This window comes from Sus scrofa, chromosome 4, assembly GCF_000003025.6.
Source record: "Sus scrofa isolate TJ Tabasco breed Duroc chromosome 4, Sscrofa11.1, whole genome shotgun sequence".
In the NCBI taxonomy this organism is placed as follows: domain Eukaryota; kingdom Metazoa; phylum Chordata; class Mammalia; order Artiodactyla; family Suidae; genus Sus; species Sus scrofa.
The window spans coordinates 15,506,170-15,527,020 of NC_010446.5; the positions used below are offsets into that span (position 1 = coordinate 15,506,170).

The 20,851-nt window shown below is 46.4% G+C and overlaps 1 protein-coding gene across 1 annotated transcript in view; it reads right to left on the bottom strand.

Annotated features, from left to right (window-relative positions):
* Positions 1-20,851, bottom strand: part of FER1L6 (fer-1 like family member 6) — a 174,876-nt gene that overhangs the window by 70,549 nt on the left and 83,476 nt on the right. The window contains 4 exon segments of the mRNA XM_021088953.1: positions 3,619-3,743; positions 7,565-7,742; positions 17,265-17,417; positions 19,654-19,773. Coding sequence (XP_020944612.1) covers positions 3,619-3,743; positions 7,565-7,742; positions 17,265-17,417; positions 19,654-19,773 — 576 coding nt within the window.

Consider the following 20,851-nt stretch of genomic DNA (forward strand, 5'->3'; position numbering starts at 1 on the left):
AGATGATGGTAACACTTCAGTTTAACACTTTGGAGAAGGAGTGAGATGGATGGAGTGTGGCTTTAAAATCAGAGACTCCCTGGAAGGGAACCTTAGTTGTATCACTTGCCTATGTTTGACTCGGGCAGATGATTTAATCTCTCTGAACTTTAGTCTCACTCATTTCAATGGCGTTGGCGCCTATCTTGTAGAGCTGTAATGAACATTGTCTGAGATAAAGCATATTAAGTAAGTGCGTGGCATACAGTAGGTGTTCCGTAAGTGTTTATTGCCCACTCTACTCCCCCTCATCCACACTCATCTATAAATGAGCAAACATTTACCGAATACCTACCATGTGCCAGTCTTGGTGGACAGGGTACTCAGGTCTAACAAGAGACCACCGTGTCCTCGGGAGCCAGCATCCATCTGCTTGTCTGAAATCTCAGCTTCCCACCCTCCAAGATCCTCTCCTTTCCCCAGGGCTCCCTCTTAGCCACTTCGTCGCTCTCCTCATCTCTCCCCAAGCCTTTCTCTTTGGAGCTGTCTCCCTTCCCTTTATCCTGTCACCACAAGATGTCCAAGTCCCACATCCTCAGTGACATCTCAAATCACTGGCTTCCCCTTCTGAAATAGTCCATAGTGTTAAGTCACCAGCCCTTCAGAGACAGTTCTCCTTGAGCAACATGTGGTCCATTCAGACAAGTGCCACCAGGTGACCCATGGGCCAGCTCAGCTGTGACTGCTGGGCCCCCAACTCAGCTTTCCCCCTCTTGAAGAGTGGGGTGTGTCACACAGATCAGTCTCTGAGCAGCACGCCACTGAGACAGAAGAAGGAAACTAGAACCCTTTCTGCTTCCAAAATAGAAGCAGAGTGGTTAAGCAACCTTCGGAATTAGACCAACCTCGGTATCCACCCTGGCTCCAGCACCTTCTAATTAGAGTCTCTAAACCTTATCTTCCTCATCTGCAGAATGGGAACACTAATAATATCCACCTTTGAGCTGCAGTTAGATGTAGCAAAAAATGCATATAAAGTGCTTAGCTTCATGCCTGGCACAGAAGGAGTTTTCAATAATGACAGCTATTACTAACAAAAATTAGGTACCTGGTTCAAAAGTATGGAGGCAAAATCCAGGGTTCAACAGAACCTGTTTTCCCTTTCAAATGATCATTTGATAAACAAACGTCATCTGTTCCTTGGAGATATGTGTCTAAATAAAATGAAACGACTGTACGGAGATGCAAAATAGGAGGAGAATTACATAGCAGCCCGGGGAGGTGACTCAAACCCCCGCCCCACCCAGAGCCCTGGGATCACCTCTGAGGGCCTGGAACTCCACAGCTGTGCAGGCAGAGGGAGCCTCCAGGGGTCCCTCTCTTGAGGATCCCCCTTGCTGCTTGTGGAAAGCCTCAATGACAATAACAGCAAGCGGTCACACAGGAGCTGTTATAAACAAGGCGCTCTCCTGGGTATTTCACACTCTCGGGGGACAGGGGGCGGTATGTGTATAACAGCGTCAATCCTTATTTCACAGGTGAAGAACTTAAAGACAAAGGGGATTTTTTTTTTTTCTTTTTAGGGCCACTCCCGCAGCATATGGAGGTTCCCAGGCTAGGGGTCCAATCGGAGCTACAGCCTACAGCAATGCCAGGATCCAAGCCACGTCTGCGACCTACAGCACAGCTCACAGCAACGCTGGATCCTTAACCCACTGAGCAAGGCCAAGGATTTTGCTTAAGGTCATACAGCCAATAAATGGAAAGGCTCAGACTTGAACCCAGGCAGTATGGCTCCAGAGTCTATAATACTCTTAATCTCACAACACAGGGAAGAAAGAGGAGTCTGAAGTCTGCTTGTTTTCATGCTCATTCACTGAATGAGGCTGAAGTCACCTTCCTTCTGAGGTCTCTCCCCACTTCCGTCCCAGGCAGAGCTTCGTGTGGCTCTTGGGGTCCAGTACAATAGGGTTTATCACAGCATGGCCAGCTCCTCTGCCCAGAGGACTGCCTACCTCCACACCCAGATCCTCCGCTGCGCAAGAGCAGAGGCTGATTCCTCGTCTCCTCTGAGCCTAGCACGGGACCTGGCACAGAGTGGGCCCTCCACTAGTGCTGGAGAAATGGATGAGCTGCGGGCTCACTTTATGAGTGCCATCGGAGTGTCGTAAATCAAAACGCCATTTCCCAGGTCTCAGCCACACTTTGGGGAGCAATGTCAGCCCTCTTAACATCAGCCAGTGTAATGGCCACTATTCATCAATCTCTTTGTACACTTGACTTTTTCCTTCTTCCCGACAGTCCTCTTTTAAGAAGCCCTTAGTGAGTAAAGTAGACAGGCTTGGAGTTCCCATCGTGGTGCAGTGGTTAACGAATCCGACTAGGAACCACGAGGTTGAGGGTTCGATCCCTGGCCTTGCTCAGTGGGTTAAGGATCCGGCGTTGCCGTGAGCTGTGGTGTAGGTCGCAGGATCCCGCGTTGCTGTGGCTGTGGTGTAGGCTGGTGGCTACAGCTCTGATTAGACCCTAGCTTGGGAACCTCCATATGCCACGGGTGCGGTCCTAGAAAAGACAAAAAAAAAAAAAAAAAGAAAAGAAAATAGATGAGCTAGACCATAATCCCAGAATTCTGTGTCCTAACTCTGGCTCCTCCCCGAGGTGGGCACGTCCTTTCTCTCCCTCAGAACAGTGACTCCTCAGAGAACAGAGTAAATCCTTTACAAATGCGATTTAATGAGAAAACTAGCCTATTGGACATTTGCTGATTAGGGTCCCCTTTCACATGTCAGCGCTCAGTGTGCAGGAAAGAGAGAAAGAACAGAGGAAACAGGAATAGATCCATCTCCTTTCATCCTCAGAGTATCCATGCTTTTCCAGAAGAAGGCACTGAATCCCGGAGGTGTTAAAAGTGGGTAGAATCCTGGGAGTTTCCATTGTGGCTCTGTGGTTAAGGAATCCGACTAGGAACCATGAGGTTGCCGGTTCGATCCCTGGCCTTGTTCAGTGGGTTAAGGATCCGGCGTTGCTGTGAGCTGTGGTGTAGGTTGCAGACGTGGCTCGGATCCCACATTGCTGTGGCTCGTACAGGCTGGCGGCTACAACTCCAATTCACCCCTAGCCTGGGAACCTCCATATGCCATGGGAGCAGCCCTAGAAAAGGCAAAAAGAAAAAAAAAAAAAAGTGGGCAAAATCCCCCAGATGGAAGTACAAAGTCTAGGGCTTCCTGTCCAAAAAGTGGGAAGAGCTTTTTTCCCCACCAAGACCCCTCAATAAAGACTGGAACACAAGTCTCATGCAGGTGGTCTGTACTGTCTGTTTATTCCCACTGAACTTGGCATCGTGCCTGTCACTCTAGCAGGTGCTCTGGGCACCAAGTCCCTTGTTCCTCATCCTTCTTTTCCTCCTGCCCTTCTTTGCCTCCAGCACTTGCTCTCTTGGCTTCAGGACCACAGATCACATGGGACTGTAGCCCCTCCCCGTGTCCAGCCTTCCTGGCACATGCGCTTTTGAGTCTGAAACACCTACCCACCCCCAGAGACGCAGGCATTTACAATATGCCCCTGATTTTTTCTTTCCTGGGGTCTTCTGTGGCTCGGCTGTGGGCTATGGGGAGGGAACAGATGGGCAGCCCAGGTTACCTTTGTGGTCTGGCAGTGGGAGAGGAATGTGACCTTGGCAAAAGGGTCTGAAAGTCCATTGCTGTCGGCTGCGATGAGGCCCCGGGCTTGGTACATGTGAGCCCTCAGCTGGAAGACGTGCCGCTCTGTGGACAAACAATGTTAGGGGATATTAGCAGGATTTTTAGAAACAGTGTGTGTGAGGGGGTGTCTGTGTGCAGTGGGTGACTGTGGGTGTCTCCAGAGACAGGCAAAGAAGATCAACAGCAGCGCCTGCCTCTCAGACCACGACAGGTGCAGGGAAGACGGGGAAAGAGGTCACGTTCATGGGTACTATGGAGCCAGGCATTCTCCTTGGTCCTTTCGCTACCTGGTGGGTTTCAGTCTTCATGACAACCCTGTGAAATATGCATCACTATCTCCATTTTCTGGATGAGGGAAATGGCCCACAAAAAAGGCTAAAATACATTCCCGAGTTTGCAGAGCGTCCTAACGCCACAGTCTGGATTTCACTTCAGTCAGATTCCAAAATGCAAGTCTCTTTCTAAAACATTGCATTTTTAAAATCTATATGCAAAGCAGAAACAATCACAGAGAAAAGAAATGTGTGGCTACCAAAGCGGGGAGGGAAAAGTTAGGGGCACAAGACTAACAGAGTACTCTGTGTAAAACAGAGAAGCAACAGGATATATTGCACAGCACAAGGAATTATAGCCATTATGTTGTCATAACTTATAATGGAATATAATTTGCAATCACTATGCTATGCACCTGAAAATGATCTAATACTGTAAATCAATTCTTCTCCTATTAAAAAATAAAATAACATACCACATTTTACCTCCTAGTATTTCTCTAGTTTCCACAGCTCCGCAAATCGTTTTTGCTTCCATAAACTCAATAAACCTTGAGTCATCCATCCATTTATTCTGCCATTCAGCCAGTCAATGTCATTTTGAGCACCTACTGTGTACCAAGCAGAGTTCTGCGCCCCCCCCCGCCCCCGCACACCTTCCATGTGCAGGTGCAAACGAATTACTGGTTGAATGGATATTTTCTGAAGCACAAAATGAATGAAGAAATAAAATTCTCCAGTAGGTGTGGAAGGCAGCCAAAGCCATCAATGTCAATGAACAGCAGAGAAAGTTTATTAGGCCGCTCTGTGTAAAGTACATGCCGCAGAGGATTAGGAGGCTTTGGAAAAAGTTTTTCCTCTCCTCTGAATTGCTGGTCGATGCGACAGTAAATCTCTCCAGTACTCTGGGTCTCTAGAGATGGTGTCAATAGAAATAAACTGATGCAACTAGAGATTCTCATACTGAGTGAAGAAGGTCAGAAAGAGACTTACTTCGTACTTTTTCACAAATACCATATATATCACTTATACGTAGAATCTAAAATGTGGCACCAGTGAACCTATCTACAGAACAGAAAGAGACTCACAAGCATAGAGAACAGACTTGTGGTTACGGGGCGGGGGGCAGGGGGGGAGAAGACGTGGGAGGGACTGGGAGTTTGGAGTTAATACATGCAAACTATTACTTTATTTATTTATTTATTTATTTATTTATTTATTTATTGTCTTTTTGCCTTTTCTAGGGCTGCTCCCGGGGCATACGGAGGTTCCCAGGCTAGGGGTCGAATTGGAGCTGTAGCTGCCAGCCTACGCCAGAGCCACAGCAACGCGGGATCCGAGCCGCGTCTGCAACCTACACCACAACTCACGGCAACGCCGGATCCTTAACCCACTGAGCAAGGCCAGGTATCGAACCGGCAACCTCATGGTTCCTAGTCGGATTCGTTAACCACTGAGCCATGATGGGAACTCCACAAACTATTACATTTAGAATGGATAAGCAACGAGGTCCTACTGTATAGCACAAGGAACTATATCTAATCTCTTGAGATAGAGAATGATGGAAGATAAGAAAAAGAATGTGTACATATATATATTTATTTATATTTATATTTATATACATGATTGGGTCACTTTGCCATGTAGCAAAAATTGGCACAACATTATACACCAAGTATGCTTTAATTTTTTTTTTTTTTGTCTTTTGTCCTTTTTTAGGGCTGCACCCGCGGCATATGGAGGTTCCCAGGCTAGGGGTCTAATTGGAGCTGTTGCTGCTGGCCTACGCCACAGCCACAGCAATGCCAGATCTGAGCTGCATTTTCAACCTACACCACAGCTCATGGCAACATCAGATCCTTAACCCACTGAGCGAGGCCAGGGATTGAACCCTCAACCTCATGATTCCTAGTGGGATTCTTTTCCCCTGCACCACAACGGGAACTCCATTTTTTTTTTAATTAAAAAAAAAAAAAAGATAACGATGTGGGCATTTTTCACCCAAAGATGAAAACACTTTAAAGACACGATAGAAAGCAGTGGGAATAAAGCCTGATTTGGAGATTGTCTGCTCCAGCATTTACTAGCTGTGTGATCTTGGGCGATTTCTAAGCACTTCTGATACATCTTTTCTCCACCTATAAAATGAAGAAACTACCCAAGGTTGATATGAGAAATAGATTAAAGTTTATGTTTAAAGTACACAGCACACTGCTTGGCACATGGTAGGGCTATGCATTTTTAAAAAAACACAGCTAAGCTTTCCTTGCTCTTATGCATTGATATCGGGCATGGAAACCATGAGCTGAGCCAAAACCTTGTCTTCTCTAACTATTGAGCCACTTATATTCCACTGGCAGTCAAGTTCAACCAGCATCAGAGGAGCCTTGCGAAACATAGGAAACCTGGATTAGGAGCCGGTTCTCCAGTGTTTCAGACACTGGCTCAATTCAAAATTTGACTTCAGTTAAAGTGAAGGTAAAACTGTGTTCTTCTCTATCTGAATTCAGCAACAAAAATCCTGCAGATTGAAGCAATTGAGACACATAGCAAAATGCAATTGGAAGGCATTAATATTCACATTGAACTTCAAAATCATATGAAAAAATAAACATGATGGCACTCAGAAAATATCTGCATAGAAGAAAGAATGACAACAACCTTCCACAGAAATGCTGGATTTCTTAAAACAGCCAAGTTGAGAACTAAGCTAGAGAAACATGAGTGACCCCAGTAATACCAGTTTCTATGGGGTCATTACTGGGAAATGCGAATACTTGCTGTGCATGGGTCAAACCTCAATGCCACGTAAAAGGAAAATTTTCTTTGACTCCACAGGTCCTATCAGCACAAGAACTTACCGATGTTTCTTTAAAAGACATCTTTTGCTTAAAATGCAAACTCTATATAGTCTGCTTACAAAGAAACTCAAGTTGCATTCTCTCCATTAACATAAAAATATAAATGTTTATTCCAGATGTGCTTAATGACTTCACTGTATTATTACTATTGTTGCTGTTGTTGCTTTTTAGGTCTGCACCCACAACATATGGAGGTTCCCAGGCTAGGGGTCCAATTGGAGCTGTAGCCACCAGCCTACACCACAGCCACAGCAATGCCGGATCCGAGCTGCACCTTCGACCTACACTACAGCTCACGGCAATGCCAGATCCTTAACCCACTGAACAAGGCTAGGGGTCCAACCTGCATCTTCGTGGATACTATAAGATTCCTTTCTGCTGAGCCACAACAGGAATTCCGACTTCACTGTATTCTTTTTAGATGGGCCTTGGGAGGTCAGGAAGAAAATTTAAACCTGTATTAAAAGAGGCAAGTATGTTGATCCTAAAATAATGTGCAGGCATTCCCTGGTGGCTTAGCAGTTAAGGATCTGGTGTTGTCGCTGCTGTGGTGCTGGTTCCATCCCTGGCCTGGGGACTTCCGCATGTTGCAGGCATAGCCAAAAAAATAAAATAAAAGAACATAACATAAAATAAAAATAAAATAAAATGAAGTAATGTGCAAACAACACATGCATACCACCCTCCTGCCTGTTTTCTCAGAAGCCGCCAGAGCCATCTTGGGAGTCTCTTTGCCCAATGGGTGCCATACCTTGGTAGAGCAGGTTGGCTGGGAGCTGATGGGCACCAGCCCCCTTGGAGGACGTTTCTGCTTCATAGCCTGCTGGCAAGTTGTCCAAAATGGCACTCGAGTATCTGGTGGAGCCCAGCCACAGGTACACATCAATTTTCGCTTGGACTGACCAACCAGATGGCCGCTTTCCGGGAAGCTGGGGAAAAGTCACAAGGAAGACCTTCTCGTTAGTAGGGACTGATAGGGACCTCCCTCTTTGAGGAAAAGTGGGTAGGGGGTGGGGGGTGGGGGTCAGAGAGCAGCCCCCCTACCCCCGCCCCGGGCTGCTTCTTATGCTTCTCTGAGACCAATGATCCCAGTGGCCACGATGCAGTTTTAGAGGATCCAGGTTAAGGGGGCCTGAAGCTTCAGTAGGCTCTGTGTTAAGCACTCCCAAGCCCCAGATCATTTAAACCTAGCAGGGAGGTGTGGTTTCTGCCCCTACGTCAGGCTCAGAGATGTTAATTAAGTTCCCTAAGATCACTCAGCTTTAAGTGACGCAAACCAGGAGAAATGATATTGGATCTGCCTCTGAACCCCCCATGCTCTGCCTCTCCCCACACGGAGTTGAAATCTCCCTTCCCAGAACTTCCAGGTGTCTGGAGCTCCTACCACAAAGCTCCTGCCTCTCCTTCATTCAGTAAGAACTCAAAGTCTTCCTCCCTAGGTCAGGCCTCTGGGGGCTCGCGGGCTTGTAGGAACCCACCTGCCCTACCATGATCTTCCTTCCTGGCTGCACACCTCTCCTTCCTCTACCCCTTCCTCACGCAGGGCAGTTTCAACTTCCTCTATTGCCCTGCTTTCCCTCCTTTGAATGTAGTGGATTTGTGTTTATGTTTGTTTGCGTTTGTGTGTTTGTGTGTGAACTCGTGTGTGTGGCGTGTCTAAACATACAGATGTGTGGAGGGCGCATGTTTTCTCAACACGTGAAGGACACAGCTCGATGCAGAGAGGCTCCTTTATTTCTCCATTGGGGACACCAGGATGAGGGGACTCCTTGCCCCCATTTAAGGGGTCCCAGGCCCTGGACTTGGCTGCATTCAGGATTGCTGGCGAGGCTTCCATTCTGAGAGCGGCCACCTCTCCAGATTTTGTTGACACTTCCAAGTGCCCCTCCTTAGTGTTTCTTAGGATTTCCCATCAATAGTTCCTCTTTCTCCAGCACCACTTCTTTTCCATCGATAATCACAAACACCCGCTATGAGAGGCTACCACTTGGTCTGACACTTTCTCAGGCACCCATGGAAAAAGTCCTGGAATCCCACATTGTGCGTGGTTCTTCCCTTGCTTCCTATTTGCTCTGTAAGTTCTCTAGGAGGATTCTGAGCAGCTCAATTCAGCAACTACCACCAAGTGCCACCAGGCTTGCTGAGGGAGCAGGACCAGAAGGACAGCAAAATGACTGAGACACAGACCCAAGCCTCCGCTCCAAGAGCCCATGTCTATACAAGGAGGCTGACTTGCATTCACTTACTCAAATGCAAGGTCAAGTGTAAGAGAGCAAATGTTTAGGGGGAAGAGAAGGAAAAGAGGTGTTTCTATCTTTTTGTTTTCCTTTTTTGGCCTGTCCACAGCACGGGGAAGTTCCCAGGCAATGAAAACTACGCCAACGCTGCGGCAATGCTGGATCCCTGACCCACTGCCCCTGGCTAGGGACTGAACCCATGCCGTCACTGAGACAATGTCCGATCCTTAACCCACTGTGCTACAGGGAACTCCTTTCCATCTTTTCTTTATGACTCACATATTCCACTGGGTTTTAATTGGTACTTTGGAGTTAGACCCGAAGAGAAGGCATCCGAGAAAAAAGGAAATACACGAGCAAAGATACAGGAGCAGGAACTAACAGTGATAATATGGGCTGACATTTAATGAAAACTTACTTGGTGCCAGGACTGGATTTGCTAAGAGCTTTCAGCAAAGAAGGAGCTGGAGCAGAGAATGACACAGATGAGGCTGCAGAATCTGCTCGGTATGTGGGGAAGTCTAGATTTTATACTTTAGAGAGTGGGATGCCATTATTTATTCAGCTTGAAAAACCACATAAGCTCATTTTGTTGTTAGTAAGGACAACCGGTCTGCAATTCGTACTTTTAAAAATTATAATAAGACAGGTAACACTGGATTCCTCTCATCTACAATTATAATGATAATAGATAAAATGCATTAAGCACTTGCTCAATCGAGCAAATAGTTATTGAGAGCCTAAGGTTACTTTGTTGTAATAAACGCAATCGCCCTGTCTATATCACTAGTCAATCCATTCACGAAGGCAGGATTTTTCTCTATCATAACACAGTAATGTCCCCAAATGCCTAAAAGTGCTTGGCAATCAGGAAGTAGATATTTGTTGAATTAGTTCTTTCTTTCTCTAATAATAATAATATTTTACACATGCCGAACCCTTGCATTGTGTCAGGCTCTGGTCTAATGTTCCTCCCTAAACACAGAATGTCCCATTATGTGCATCCTACTGACAATGGATTGGCATTCATTTTCACGATGACTCTAACGTAAATTCTTTTAGGAGTTCCCATCGTGGCGCAATGGTTAACGAATCCGACTAGGAACCATGAGGTTGCGGGTTCGGTCCCTGGCCTTGCTCAGTGGGTTAAGGATCTGGTATTTCTGTGAGCTGTGGTGTAGGTTGCAGACGAGGCTCGGATCCCGCGTGGCTGTGGCTATGGCGTAGGCCGGTGGCTACGGCTCCAATTGGACCCCTAGTCTGGGAATCTCTGTATGCCGCAGAAGTGGCCCTAGAAAAAGGCAAAAAGACAAAAAAAAAAAAAATAAATTCTTTTATTACATGTATTTTAAAGATGAAGAAATGGAGGTTCAGAGACATTAAGACAATTGTCCCAAGTCACAGAGCGAGGCAGGGATGGAGCCAAGACTCAGCCCTGCTCTACCTGCCTCCAGAGCCTATCCTCTCAGCCCAGTCTCCTCACATACCAATATGTGTATCAGTGCATGTGAACTGCCTGGGCATCTGGTTAAAATGTGAATTCTTTTTTTTTTTTTTTTTTTTTTTTTTTTGCTTTTTAGGGCCCACCCACAGCATATGGAGGTTCCCAGGCTAAGGGTCTAATCAGAGCTACATCTGCTGGCCTATGCCAGAGCCACAGCAACGCCAGATCTGAGCCGTGCCTGCAACCTATACCATAGCTCACGGCAACACTGGATCCTTAACCACTGAGCGAGGCCAGGGATTGAACCCACAACTCATGGTTCCTAGTCAGATTCGTTTCCACTGCCCCACGATGGGAGCTCCAAAATGTGAATTCTGATTGAAGCAAGATGGGAGGCTCAAGGTGGGCAGCAGTCAAGGGATGAAAATAGGTAGACCTAGAAGCAGATTTTTTCTTTTTTTGTCTTTTTAAGGCCGCACTCACGCCACATGGAAGTTCCCAGCCTAGGGGTTGAATCAGAGCTGCAACTGCCAGCCTATGCCACAGCCACAGCAGCTCAGGATCTGAGCAGCATCTGCGACCTACACCACAGCTCACGGCAATGCTGGATCCTTGACCCACTGAGCGAGGCCAGGGATCGAACTACATCCTCCTGGATACTAGTCAGGTTCGTTACCACTGAGCCAAGACCAGAACTCCCTCGAAGCAGATTTGAAAAAGAGTTTCTCTTCAGATCATCTTCTTTCATACCAACTGATAATCCTCTTGATTCACTCTGGCCTTGGCAGCAGTAAATGGGCACCATCAAGCAGAACTATCTTGAAACATTTAGTTCCAATTCGAAATGGAGCCTCATACTGTGTTTGTCATAAATGCGTGTATTCTTTTCTCCCAGATGACTAATTGCAAAGTAGAGCTTGCTCTGACATCTGACGACAGGACAATGGTTTGCTATCACCCTTCTGTGGACATTCCATACAAACACACAAAACCTCTCTCTCAGCCAGATCCTATGAATAGTGATCAACTCATGATCTAGTGCTAAAAACCAGAAACTTAGAGCAAGGACCCAGGCGAGAACAACTTAGTAAGATGCTCTTTACCACTAAGCATCTTTGGTATCCTCGCGGACAATCACAGACTTCGGAGGACACTGAATCCTCCAAAAGACAGAAGATGCTGAGGTTTTCAGGAATCCAAGACATCTCATCAGCCATTTGCGAAAATACAGTTGGGTATATTCACTAACATCGTAAAATAATTACAAAGTCTTATCATGAAAAATATTTTTTAAAAAAATGTCTATTCTGACTCCGTAGGGGTGGGGCAGGATTTGAGAGGTTTCATTTCTTGGTGGTGATCCCGCTGGTCTATGGACCCCAGTTTTATTTTTTCATTTTTTTTAGATTTTCATTTTTTTCTATTATAGCTGATTTACATTATGCTGTCAATTCCTGCTGTACAGCAAAGTGACATAAGTATATAATTTTTCTCATAGTTTTAAATGTTTGAGTAGCAAGACTCTTAACTTACTATGCTGCATTGGCCCCAGCTGATATCCTTTGCTTCCTAAAGTAAAGAAAAGCAAAAAAACACAAAGCATCCTGCATTTCTATGGCTACGAAAACGAGCTGTGTGTGTGTGCATTCATGGTTAGAACCCCACACTCAGCTAACTTCTTGTGAAAATGCTATACAAGGACCATGGCTGCATTCCTAAAGTGTGGAATTTATACATCTTTTTAAAAATACATTGACTTGCTTGCAAGACAATGCAGAGTCTCTCACTTGGTAATACAACTTGGAACTCAAGCAGCGTTACTGGGCATTTCCTAGGTGCTCACAGAAATGACATGCCACGTTTAATGGCACATGCATTTCCAGCCTGGGCTGTGTCTTCCCCCGCCTCCCCTTCTCCCCACTCTCCTTTTTCTCACATGCTCCTGAAGCCTGACCATCCTTAGCAACTTCTTCCCCTTTGAGACTAGCATGGCAAGGCGGGGAGGGAAATTAAAAATAATAATTAAGACTGCAGGAGTTCTCGTCATGGAGCAGAGGAAATGAATCCAACTAGGAACCATGAGGTTGCAGATTCAATCCCTGGCCTTGCTCAGTGGGTTAAGGATCTGGCATTGCCGTGGGCTGGGCTGTGGTGTAGATTGCAGACGCGGCTCGTATCTGGCGTTGCTGTGGCTGTGGTGTAGGCTGGCAGCTGTAGCTCGGATTGGACCCCTAGCCTGGGAACCTCCATGTGCCGCGGGTGCAGCCCTAAAAAAAAAAGAGTGCAAAATGGCATCAAAAAAACTCTGATCACCAATGTGGAAAACCTGCACTGAGACAGGAGGCTGACGTTTTAGCCTCTCCCATGCACCACCCACACCTCCCTCCGGGATCCTGGGGAAATGCCAGGGGGCTGGAAAGGAAGGGAAATCTTGGCCGGTCGGAAAAAGGAGAGAAAGGCGGTCATTCACACAAACTGTCTTGAAGCTGGTCCATCAATATTAGTAAGAGATACGGCACAAATGAACCTGTCTACAGAAAAGAAACAAACTCATAGGCTTGGAGAATAGATTCGTGGTTGCCAAGGGGGAAGGGGAGGGAGGGGGAGGGACTGGGAGTCTGGGGTTAGTAGATGCAAACTCTTGCATTTGGAGTGGATAAGCCACGAGGTTCTGCTGCATAGCCCAGGGAACTAGGCTTGTGATGGAACATTAGGGAGGATAATGTGAAAAAAAAAGTGTGTGTGTGTGTGTGTGTATGTGTGTGCGTGTAACTGGGTCACTTTGCTGTACAGCAGGAATTGACAGAACATTGTAAATCAAGTATAATTAAAAAATTAAAAATATATTGGAGTTCCCGTCGTGGCACAGTGGTTAACGAATCCAACTAGGAATCATGAGGTTGCGGGTTCAATCCCTGCCCTTGCTCAGTGGGTTAAGGATCTGGCGTTGCCGCGAGCTGTGGTGTAGGTTGCAGATGCGGCTCGGATCCCGCGTTGCTGTGGCTCTGGTGTAGGTCAGCAGGTGTAGCTTTGATTAGACCCTTAGCCTGGGAACCTCCATATGTTGTGGGAGTGGCCCAAGAAATGGCAAAAGGACCCCCCCCCAAAAAAAATTAAAAAAATATATATATATTAGTAAAAGAAAGATGTGTTTGCCTTGTAGAGACTTCGCTCTGTGGCAGGACCCAGAAGGGTGTCTCTGGCCCTCACTTTCCACAGGATCCTAGGGAAAGCTGGATGGAAAGCTGGACACCTGAGAGGAAGAGGTGGCATTCAGGGGCAGGGGGCACATGTGCCTGAGAAGGGGTGGCAGCGTCAGCCAGGAGAGAGACGACTCAAGGAGAAACGAACAAGAAGCTTGAGCGCCCCCCTCTGGCGGGGCTCCAAGGGCATCCAGCTCCTCTGGTGGGAAGCGTCCTTGGGGTCATGAATGCTCCTTTCTGAGACTGAAGCGGGCAGCACTCTGCTTTTCTGGACAGCGGATTGGGCTGAGCTCAGCAAATTCTGTTCCTGCATTTTTAGGAGCATTACGAATATTTTTAAATCAGAGAAAGAGAAAGGTCATGGCACAGGGACCACGAAGCCCTGGTTACCGTTCCAGAATTACTATCACTTGGCCAGGCGACTTCAGAGGAGGCCCTCTTGTTTCCTTTAGATGAATATTCCCCCAAACTGGGCACCCCAGGGGCAGCCGTTTCCTAAAAGTTATAAACAACTCTTCTTGCTGAATAAGGTTGATGAGCGTGGGTTGCAGAAGTCCTGGCGGCAGGACTTTGAGTTCTCTACTGGGCAACAGGCAGGCACTGTGAAAGTCTACGAGAGAGCCCCACGGGCAACCTCCAAATGGCTTTGAACATGAGATGTTCACGGAACCACTCCAAGGACAGCTGTTCCATAGAATAAACTTGGAGGCAACTCTAAGCCTAGCGAATTAGAGAGTCACAAGCAATACTTTGTCTCACTCTTCTTCCCAAATGCCGGCTAAGAAACCCAGGGAGGGGCAGGGGTGTGAATGCTTTGTCTTCCTGGTGGAACAACTGCTTTTTTTCAGATTTACCAATTCGGTGAAGAGAAAGGGGCGTCAAGGGAGGCGGAGGGAGGGACTTAAAAGCAGTGGTGACAATCAAAACAGGAATGAAAACGGTTTCATTGAATTGTCTTATGATATTTCATCATGTCTGGGCAATTAAATTCAATGAGGGGTACAAAGCTATCACCCCAAGCAATCTCAGAGGCAACAGGGGACTCCAAATAAAGAAATAAGCCAAAGCCACAGGGCCAAAGTTCTGAATTCGCATCTGGCTTTATTTCACAGTTGTTCTTTGTTCTAATTTGACATAATGCCGGAATACATCAAAATACTTAGGAGGAATAACTTTACGCTGATTTTCTAGTATTTTTAGAACCAGGGTTTTTGAAATGATTTCCTTTTTTTTTTTTTTTTTTTTTTTTTTTTTGCTTTTTAGGGCCGCACTTGCGGCACATGGAGATTCCTGGCTAGGGGTCGAATTGGAGCTGTAGCCACTGGCCTACGCCACAGCCACAGCAACACCAGATCCGAGCCTTGTCTGCGACCTACACCACAGCTCACGGCAACACCGATCCTTAACCCACTGAGCAAGGCCGGGGATTGAACCTGCATCCTCATGCACCACAACAGGAACTCCTGTGATTTGCCATTTTTAAGACAAGTGTTTTTCGCCACCCCAGAATTCCTTGTGTGGGCAAAGCTGAAGAAATATTGGTGGTGAATAACCAGGGTGAATTTTTCTTTTTTCAGTTACAGTAGTACAGGGGTGGGTTTAAAAATCATTTTATACACCCGACAGAAAATAACCTACAGAGCCACAACCACTTTACTGGAGATGCAGGGGGCACACAACATGCCCTCTGGATGTTTGATTCCCATTTGTTTGAATGTCAGCATTTACTGAGTGATGACTCTGGGGGATGTAGACTCTGTTCTTTTCCTTGCAGTTACCCACCTAATCCTCAACCATTCCCATTTGAAGGATGAAGCCTAGGAGACACAGAGATGTTAAGTAACTTGCCCTAAATCACACAGCTCGTAAATATTAGTCTTGGAATTCTCTAAGTGGTAAAACTGTATTCCCTTCAAATTCATACACTGAAATCTTAGAATACGACCTTATTTGGAAATAGGGCCACTGTAGACAGAGTTAACATGAGGTCCGTCTGGAGTAGGATTCTTACGAAAAGACTGACACACATACAGGGAGAATACGATATCGAGATTGGAACTATATGCCCGCAAGCCAAGGAACTACCAGAAGCTAGAAGAGACGCTTTCCTGGCACCTTCAGAGGGAGTCCGGCCCTGCCCATTCGTCTCAGCTTTCCAGAACTGCGGGATGACACATTTCTGTTGTTTAAGTCACTCTGTGGCACTTTGTTACAACAACCCTAGTAAACTAAACCAAACTCCAACCCAGATTCACCTTATTTCAAAGCCCAAGGATTAAACCGTTACCCTGTACCACCTCTTCTGTCTGCACACGTAAACGATGCCATCCACAGTAGATTCCGGCAACTGGGTGCACTTAGAGGTCACCTAATCCAGCTGCCCACTGCCCTATTCATACTCAGGGGACAAAGAGCACATCGTGGACCTCCATTTAAGGGACCATTTCCCTGCAATAGCTATCATGGGGCCAGGTTCTATCCTTTGGAAACACACACGCACGCACGCACGCACGCACGCACACTCAACCCATCATCCATGTGGATGCCCTACAAACACTTGAAATCTCCCTCCTACTGTCAAATCTCTCTTCTCAGTTAAACCTTGTTATCGCTTCATCTGTTCTTCATTTGGCATGGTTTTGAACCTTCTCACCTTTGAAAGCAGCAGAAGAATAATTACATTATAGCAAAAAATCAGAACTCAGGCGTTCCTGTCCTGGCACAGTGGAAATGAATCTGACTAGGAACCATGAGGTTGCGGGTTCAATCCCTGGCCTCACTCAGTGGGTTAAGGATCTGGCATTGCCGTGAGCTGTGGTGTAGGTTGCAGATATAGCTCAGATCCTGCATTGCTGTGGCTGTGGTGTAGGCCGGCAGCTGTAGCTCTGATTGGACCCCTAGCCTGGGAACTTCCATATGCTATGGGTGTGGCCCTAAAAAGCAAAAAAAAAAAAAAAAAATCAGAGCTCACATGGGCAGCACAGTCCATTGTGAGTTGGGAAAGTTAATCAGCCAAATGACATACTCTTGTTGTCAGCCACTGGTGAGTCTTAAGCCTTTGGACTGCTCTTTCTGCGTGTTTGTCTAAGTCTACTCCTGGGATAGACATCCCTTTATAGCAGAGGTAAAATACCCTGGGTCTCCAAGAAAGGTTCAAATCTTGATTTAGAGGCAGTAGACTCCATCCAGCGAATGTGCCTCTGACCCTGCCTTCGGGAAGGGTGTTAGGACCCAAAATGAAAAGACCATCATATTTTTACCATGTAAAGCCACCAGGACCCCTGAGTTAGCAATTTTATGGAATATAAACCTCCCTTCTTGTACCTTTCTTTGAAATCTATTTTTAAGATATAGATGAACACATGAAATGATGCCACGGATAAATTACACAAGAGGAAAAGGTAGAGAGGAAATGAAAAGAAAAATGTTCATTCTTCCCAGGAATCGAAGAAGTTAAAAACTAAAGAAACCTGAAGGTACATCCACTGGATTTTTAAAAAGGAATGCTGAGCCACCCAGGAAAAACAGAGGTTTCCCATCTTTGAGTCAAGCATAGTGCAGACTTACTTTGAGGAAGTGAGTTTTGATCTTCCCGCAGTGTTTACCCATCTGCTCTCTGATGGGGGAGTAGAGCAGGTCCTTGGCAGCGATGCGGGCATATGCCACCCTCTTGTTGTTGCTCAGCATCCAGATGAAGACGTCAGGGATGGTGTGCTGTGGCTGTGGGGGCAGACAGGAAAGGACTTGATGGGTGGGTGTTTACGTGGGCACTTCCAAGGGTTCTCCTATCCTGAAACAGCCCCCTTCTGCGCAACAAGTTCCTTGACTTGAACCATCTGGGTACTGACACACCCAGGCAATCAAGCCAGTTACGTGTGGCTTCTATGAGGAAGCCTTCGGTCATGTAAACCCCACATGCCAAACTGCACATCACATTTTGGCGATATGCAAGTTGGACTCAACTTGCATCTTTGGTTGCCTACTTTTTTCCATCTGCAAAATAAACATTTTCTTTTTTGTTTGTTTGTTTGTTTTAGGGCCGCACCTGCAGCATATGGAAGTTCCCAGGCTAGGGGTCGAATCAGAGCTGTAGCCGCCGGCCTACGCCACAGCCACAGCAACTCAGGATCCAAGCTGTGTCTGTGACTATGCCAGATCCTCATGCTTGACCCATTGAGCGGGGCCAGGGATCAAACCCACATCTTCATAGATATTAGTCAGATTTGCTTCCTCTGTGCCACAACGGGGACTCCTCAAACAAACATTTTCTACATCTTCCCATGGATTTTTTTCTTTTTTTGCCATCTTGTAATAATGATTTATCTTCAAGCACTGGCTCTCCTAAGAGCCAGGTCATATTTCTAGAATATTCAAATGAAAAACCAAAATAAAAAATGCATGAAGTCTTTGGATGTCTTTCCATTTGGTCTTAAGGAAGGAAAAACAATTTTACAAGGGACTTTACCCTTAAATATGATTGCTAAGTGTTTCAGCTCCATTGTAGGTGGCTGTTCAGGAGAAATTGCTCTAAATTACACAGAAAATTAGACTTTAAAATTGAGCTAATCAAGATAGGAATTTCAGAATTCCCTGCCAAGAGGTCCATTATGTCGTGAGTGTTTGAAATGCACATTTCTGAGCCAACGCAGCTTCCAACACAAAAAGGAGGTATATTGTCATAAACCAGGCTTTGACATTCTCGGACTGGAAGCAGATGCTCTTTCTAACCCCATGATCCTCTGGTGCAACTGGTACTCTAAGAAGCCATCCCTGTTCTCTTGACATGGAAACAGAGACATCCTTGTGGATGTTTTCTGGCCCCGGGGTCAGTCAGTCACAGATCTGGTTTGAACCTCCTGGGTGTTGATGAAAATGCCTGCATTTCAAAGTGACACCTGTCTCTTGGCTTGTCACGCCTCCAGAGAATGATTGATTTGCAACAAGAAAAACAATAGAAGCAGCAAATCTGTACCTCTTTCAGAAATTTTCCACCACAAAACCAGATATTCACCAGAAGCAAATACAAAGACTTTTTTTTAGATCATTCCAGGAGTCACCAGAAGATATTGGTCACCACTAGCTTTAAAATGAGAAGCTGCTTTAACTCTTCCTGGACACGAGTTTCAATTTTCTCATGGTTAAAAACCTATTAAAGGTCCTGTGCTTATTTTGACTTTTCTTGAGCTTATTAAGAAATGGGCTTTTCTTTTTTTTTTTTTTTAATGGCTGCACCCATGGCATGTGGAAATTCTCAGGCTAGGGGTCGAATCAGAGCTGCAGCTGAGACCTAGACCACAGCCACAGCAATGCCAGATCTGAGCAGTGTCTGCAACTTACACCACAGCTCATAGCAACCCTGGATCCTTAACCCACTCATGGAGGCCAGGGATCAAACCCATGTCCTCATGGATACTAGTTGGGTTCTTAACCCACTGAGCCACAGTGGGAACTCTGGAGTGTGCTTTTTATTTCTGCTGAATACTCAGGCTTTGTTTTTTAAAAAAATCAATAAAGAGGAGTTCCTGTTGTGGCTCAGTGGTAACGAACCCAACTAGTATCCATGAGGATACAGGTTAAATCCTTGGCCTCACTCAGGGGGTTAAGGATCCAGTGTTGCTGTGAGCTGTGGTGTAGGTCACAGATGTGGCTCAGATCTGGCGTTCCTGTGGCCGTGGCTGTGACTGGCAGCTATAGCTCCGATTCAGCCCCTAGCCTGGGAATTTCCATATGCCACAGGTGCAGCCCTAAAAAAAAAAAAAAAAATCAAAAAAGGTGTACATGTTTGGTTTAATTTAAAAATCTCTTCTCGCCCCCTTCAGATGCATAGCGTCTGCTCAGCTCAGCAGGGCTTGAGAGAAAACACTGCTCCATCTTTCATCCTCATCAAACATGCAAACCCCACTGGGAAGACATTCAGTCTAATCTTCAAACAAGATTTGCCTCTCCAGCTGATTACCTCATCCCCAAGAAAGCGGATTTTTTCCACAAAGTTTTGGGTTTCCTGGATCATTTCATCAAGAGAGAACTTTTTCTTCTGCTGCTGAATGAGCTCCTTGGCCTCCTTGGCTACCGCTTCCTAAAACAAAACAAGAGTCAGTATAGATCTTTCGAGAAAGCTGGACGGCAAGCACAGTCCTATGGCTGGAGGGTCCTGAAAGTTCATCTAATCTCCACACTGAGCCACTCATGAAGCTGTTTGCGGGTCTGCAACTGTGCAGGCTGCCCATTAAAAGGAATTTTGTAGGTCTGCAAAGAGTAAATATCGTCTGACCTTCATTTGACAGGTGAGAAGCAGAGGCTGGGAGAAGCCAGAGGTTTGCCAAGGTCCCACAGCCCCATTAGTTATGACCCGAATCTAGGCCTTCTGCTCCTGACAACAGCAACAACAATAATAGTAGCAGCTAAAATGTATTGAGCTCTGGCTCTGTGCTGGGCAATGCTCTAACTGCTATATATATTGTCTTTTGTCCTTTTGGGGCTGCACCCGAGGCACATGGAGGTTCCCAGGCTGGGGGTCTAATTGGAGCTGTAGCTGCCGGCCTACATCACAGCCACAGCAACGTGGGATCCAAGCTGCATCTGCAACCTACACCACAGCTCACGGCAACGCCAGATCCTTAACCCAGTGAACAAGGCCAGGGATCGAACCTGCAACCCTGTGGTTCCTAGTCAGATTCGTTTCCACTGTACCACAACGGGAACGCCTCTAACCGCTGTATTAACCCTCAATACTCCTCACAGTGACCTGCATCCCCATTTTACAGCAGAGGAAATAGAGTCATGCAGCTCCTGAAGGGCAGAGCTGGACTTGACCCCTGCTGAGTCCAGAGGCCACTGCTCTCACCACCTCTTCCCAGAGGCACAGCGGACGCTTCCAGATCAAGTCAGCATCATTGGAGAGATGCCCCAAGGAGCTCAGTGGGAGTGGTGGGAACAGCCCAAAGGGTTTCTTTTGATCAGTCTTTCTGCCTGCGTGTGTGTGCTTAGGCAACAAGCCCAAACACTTTCCTAAGGCCCCGACTAAAGGGGTCCTGCCCACACTCTCTGCTTTACCTCAGAGCTCCTCTGGTGCCCTGGCACATCAGTCCTCAGGAGGTTCTCAAACATGCCCAGCCCAGTCCATCTTCAAGACTGAGATGCCCAAGGTTGCCTCC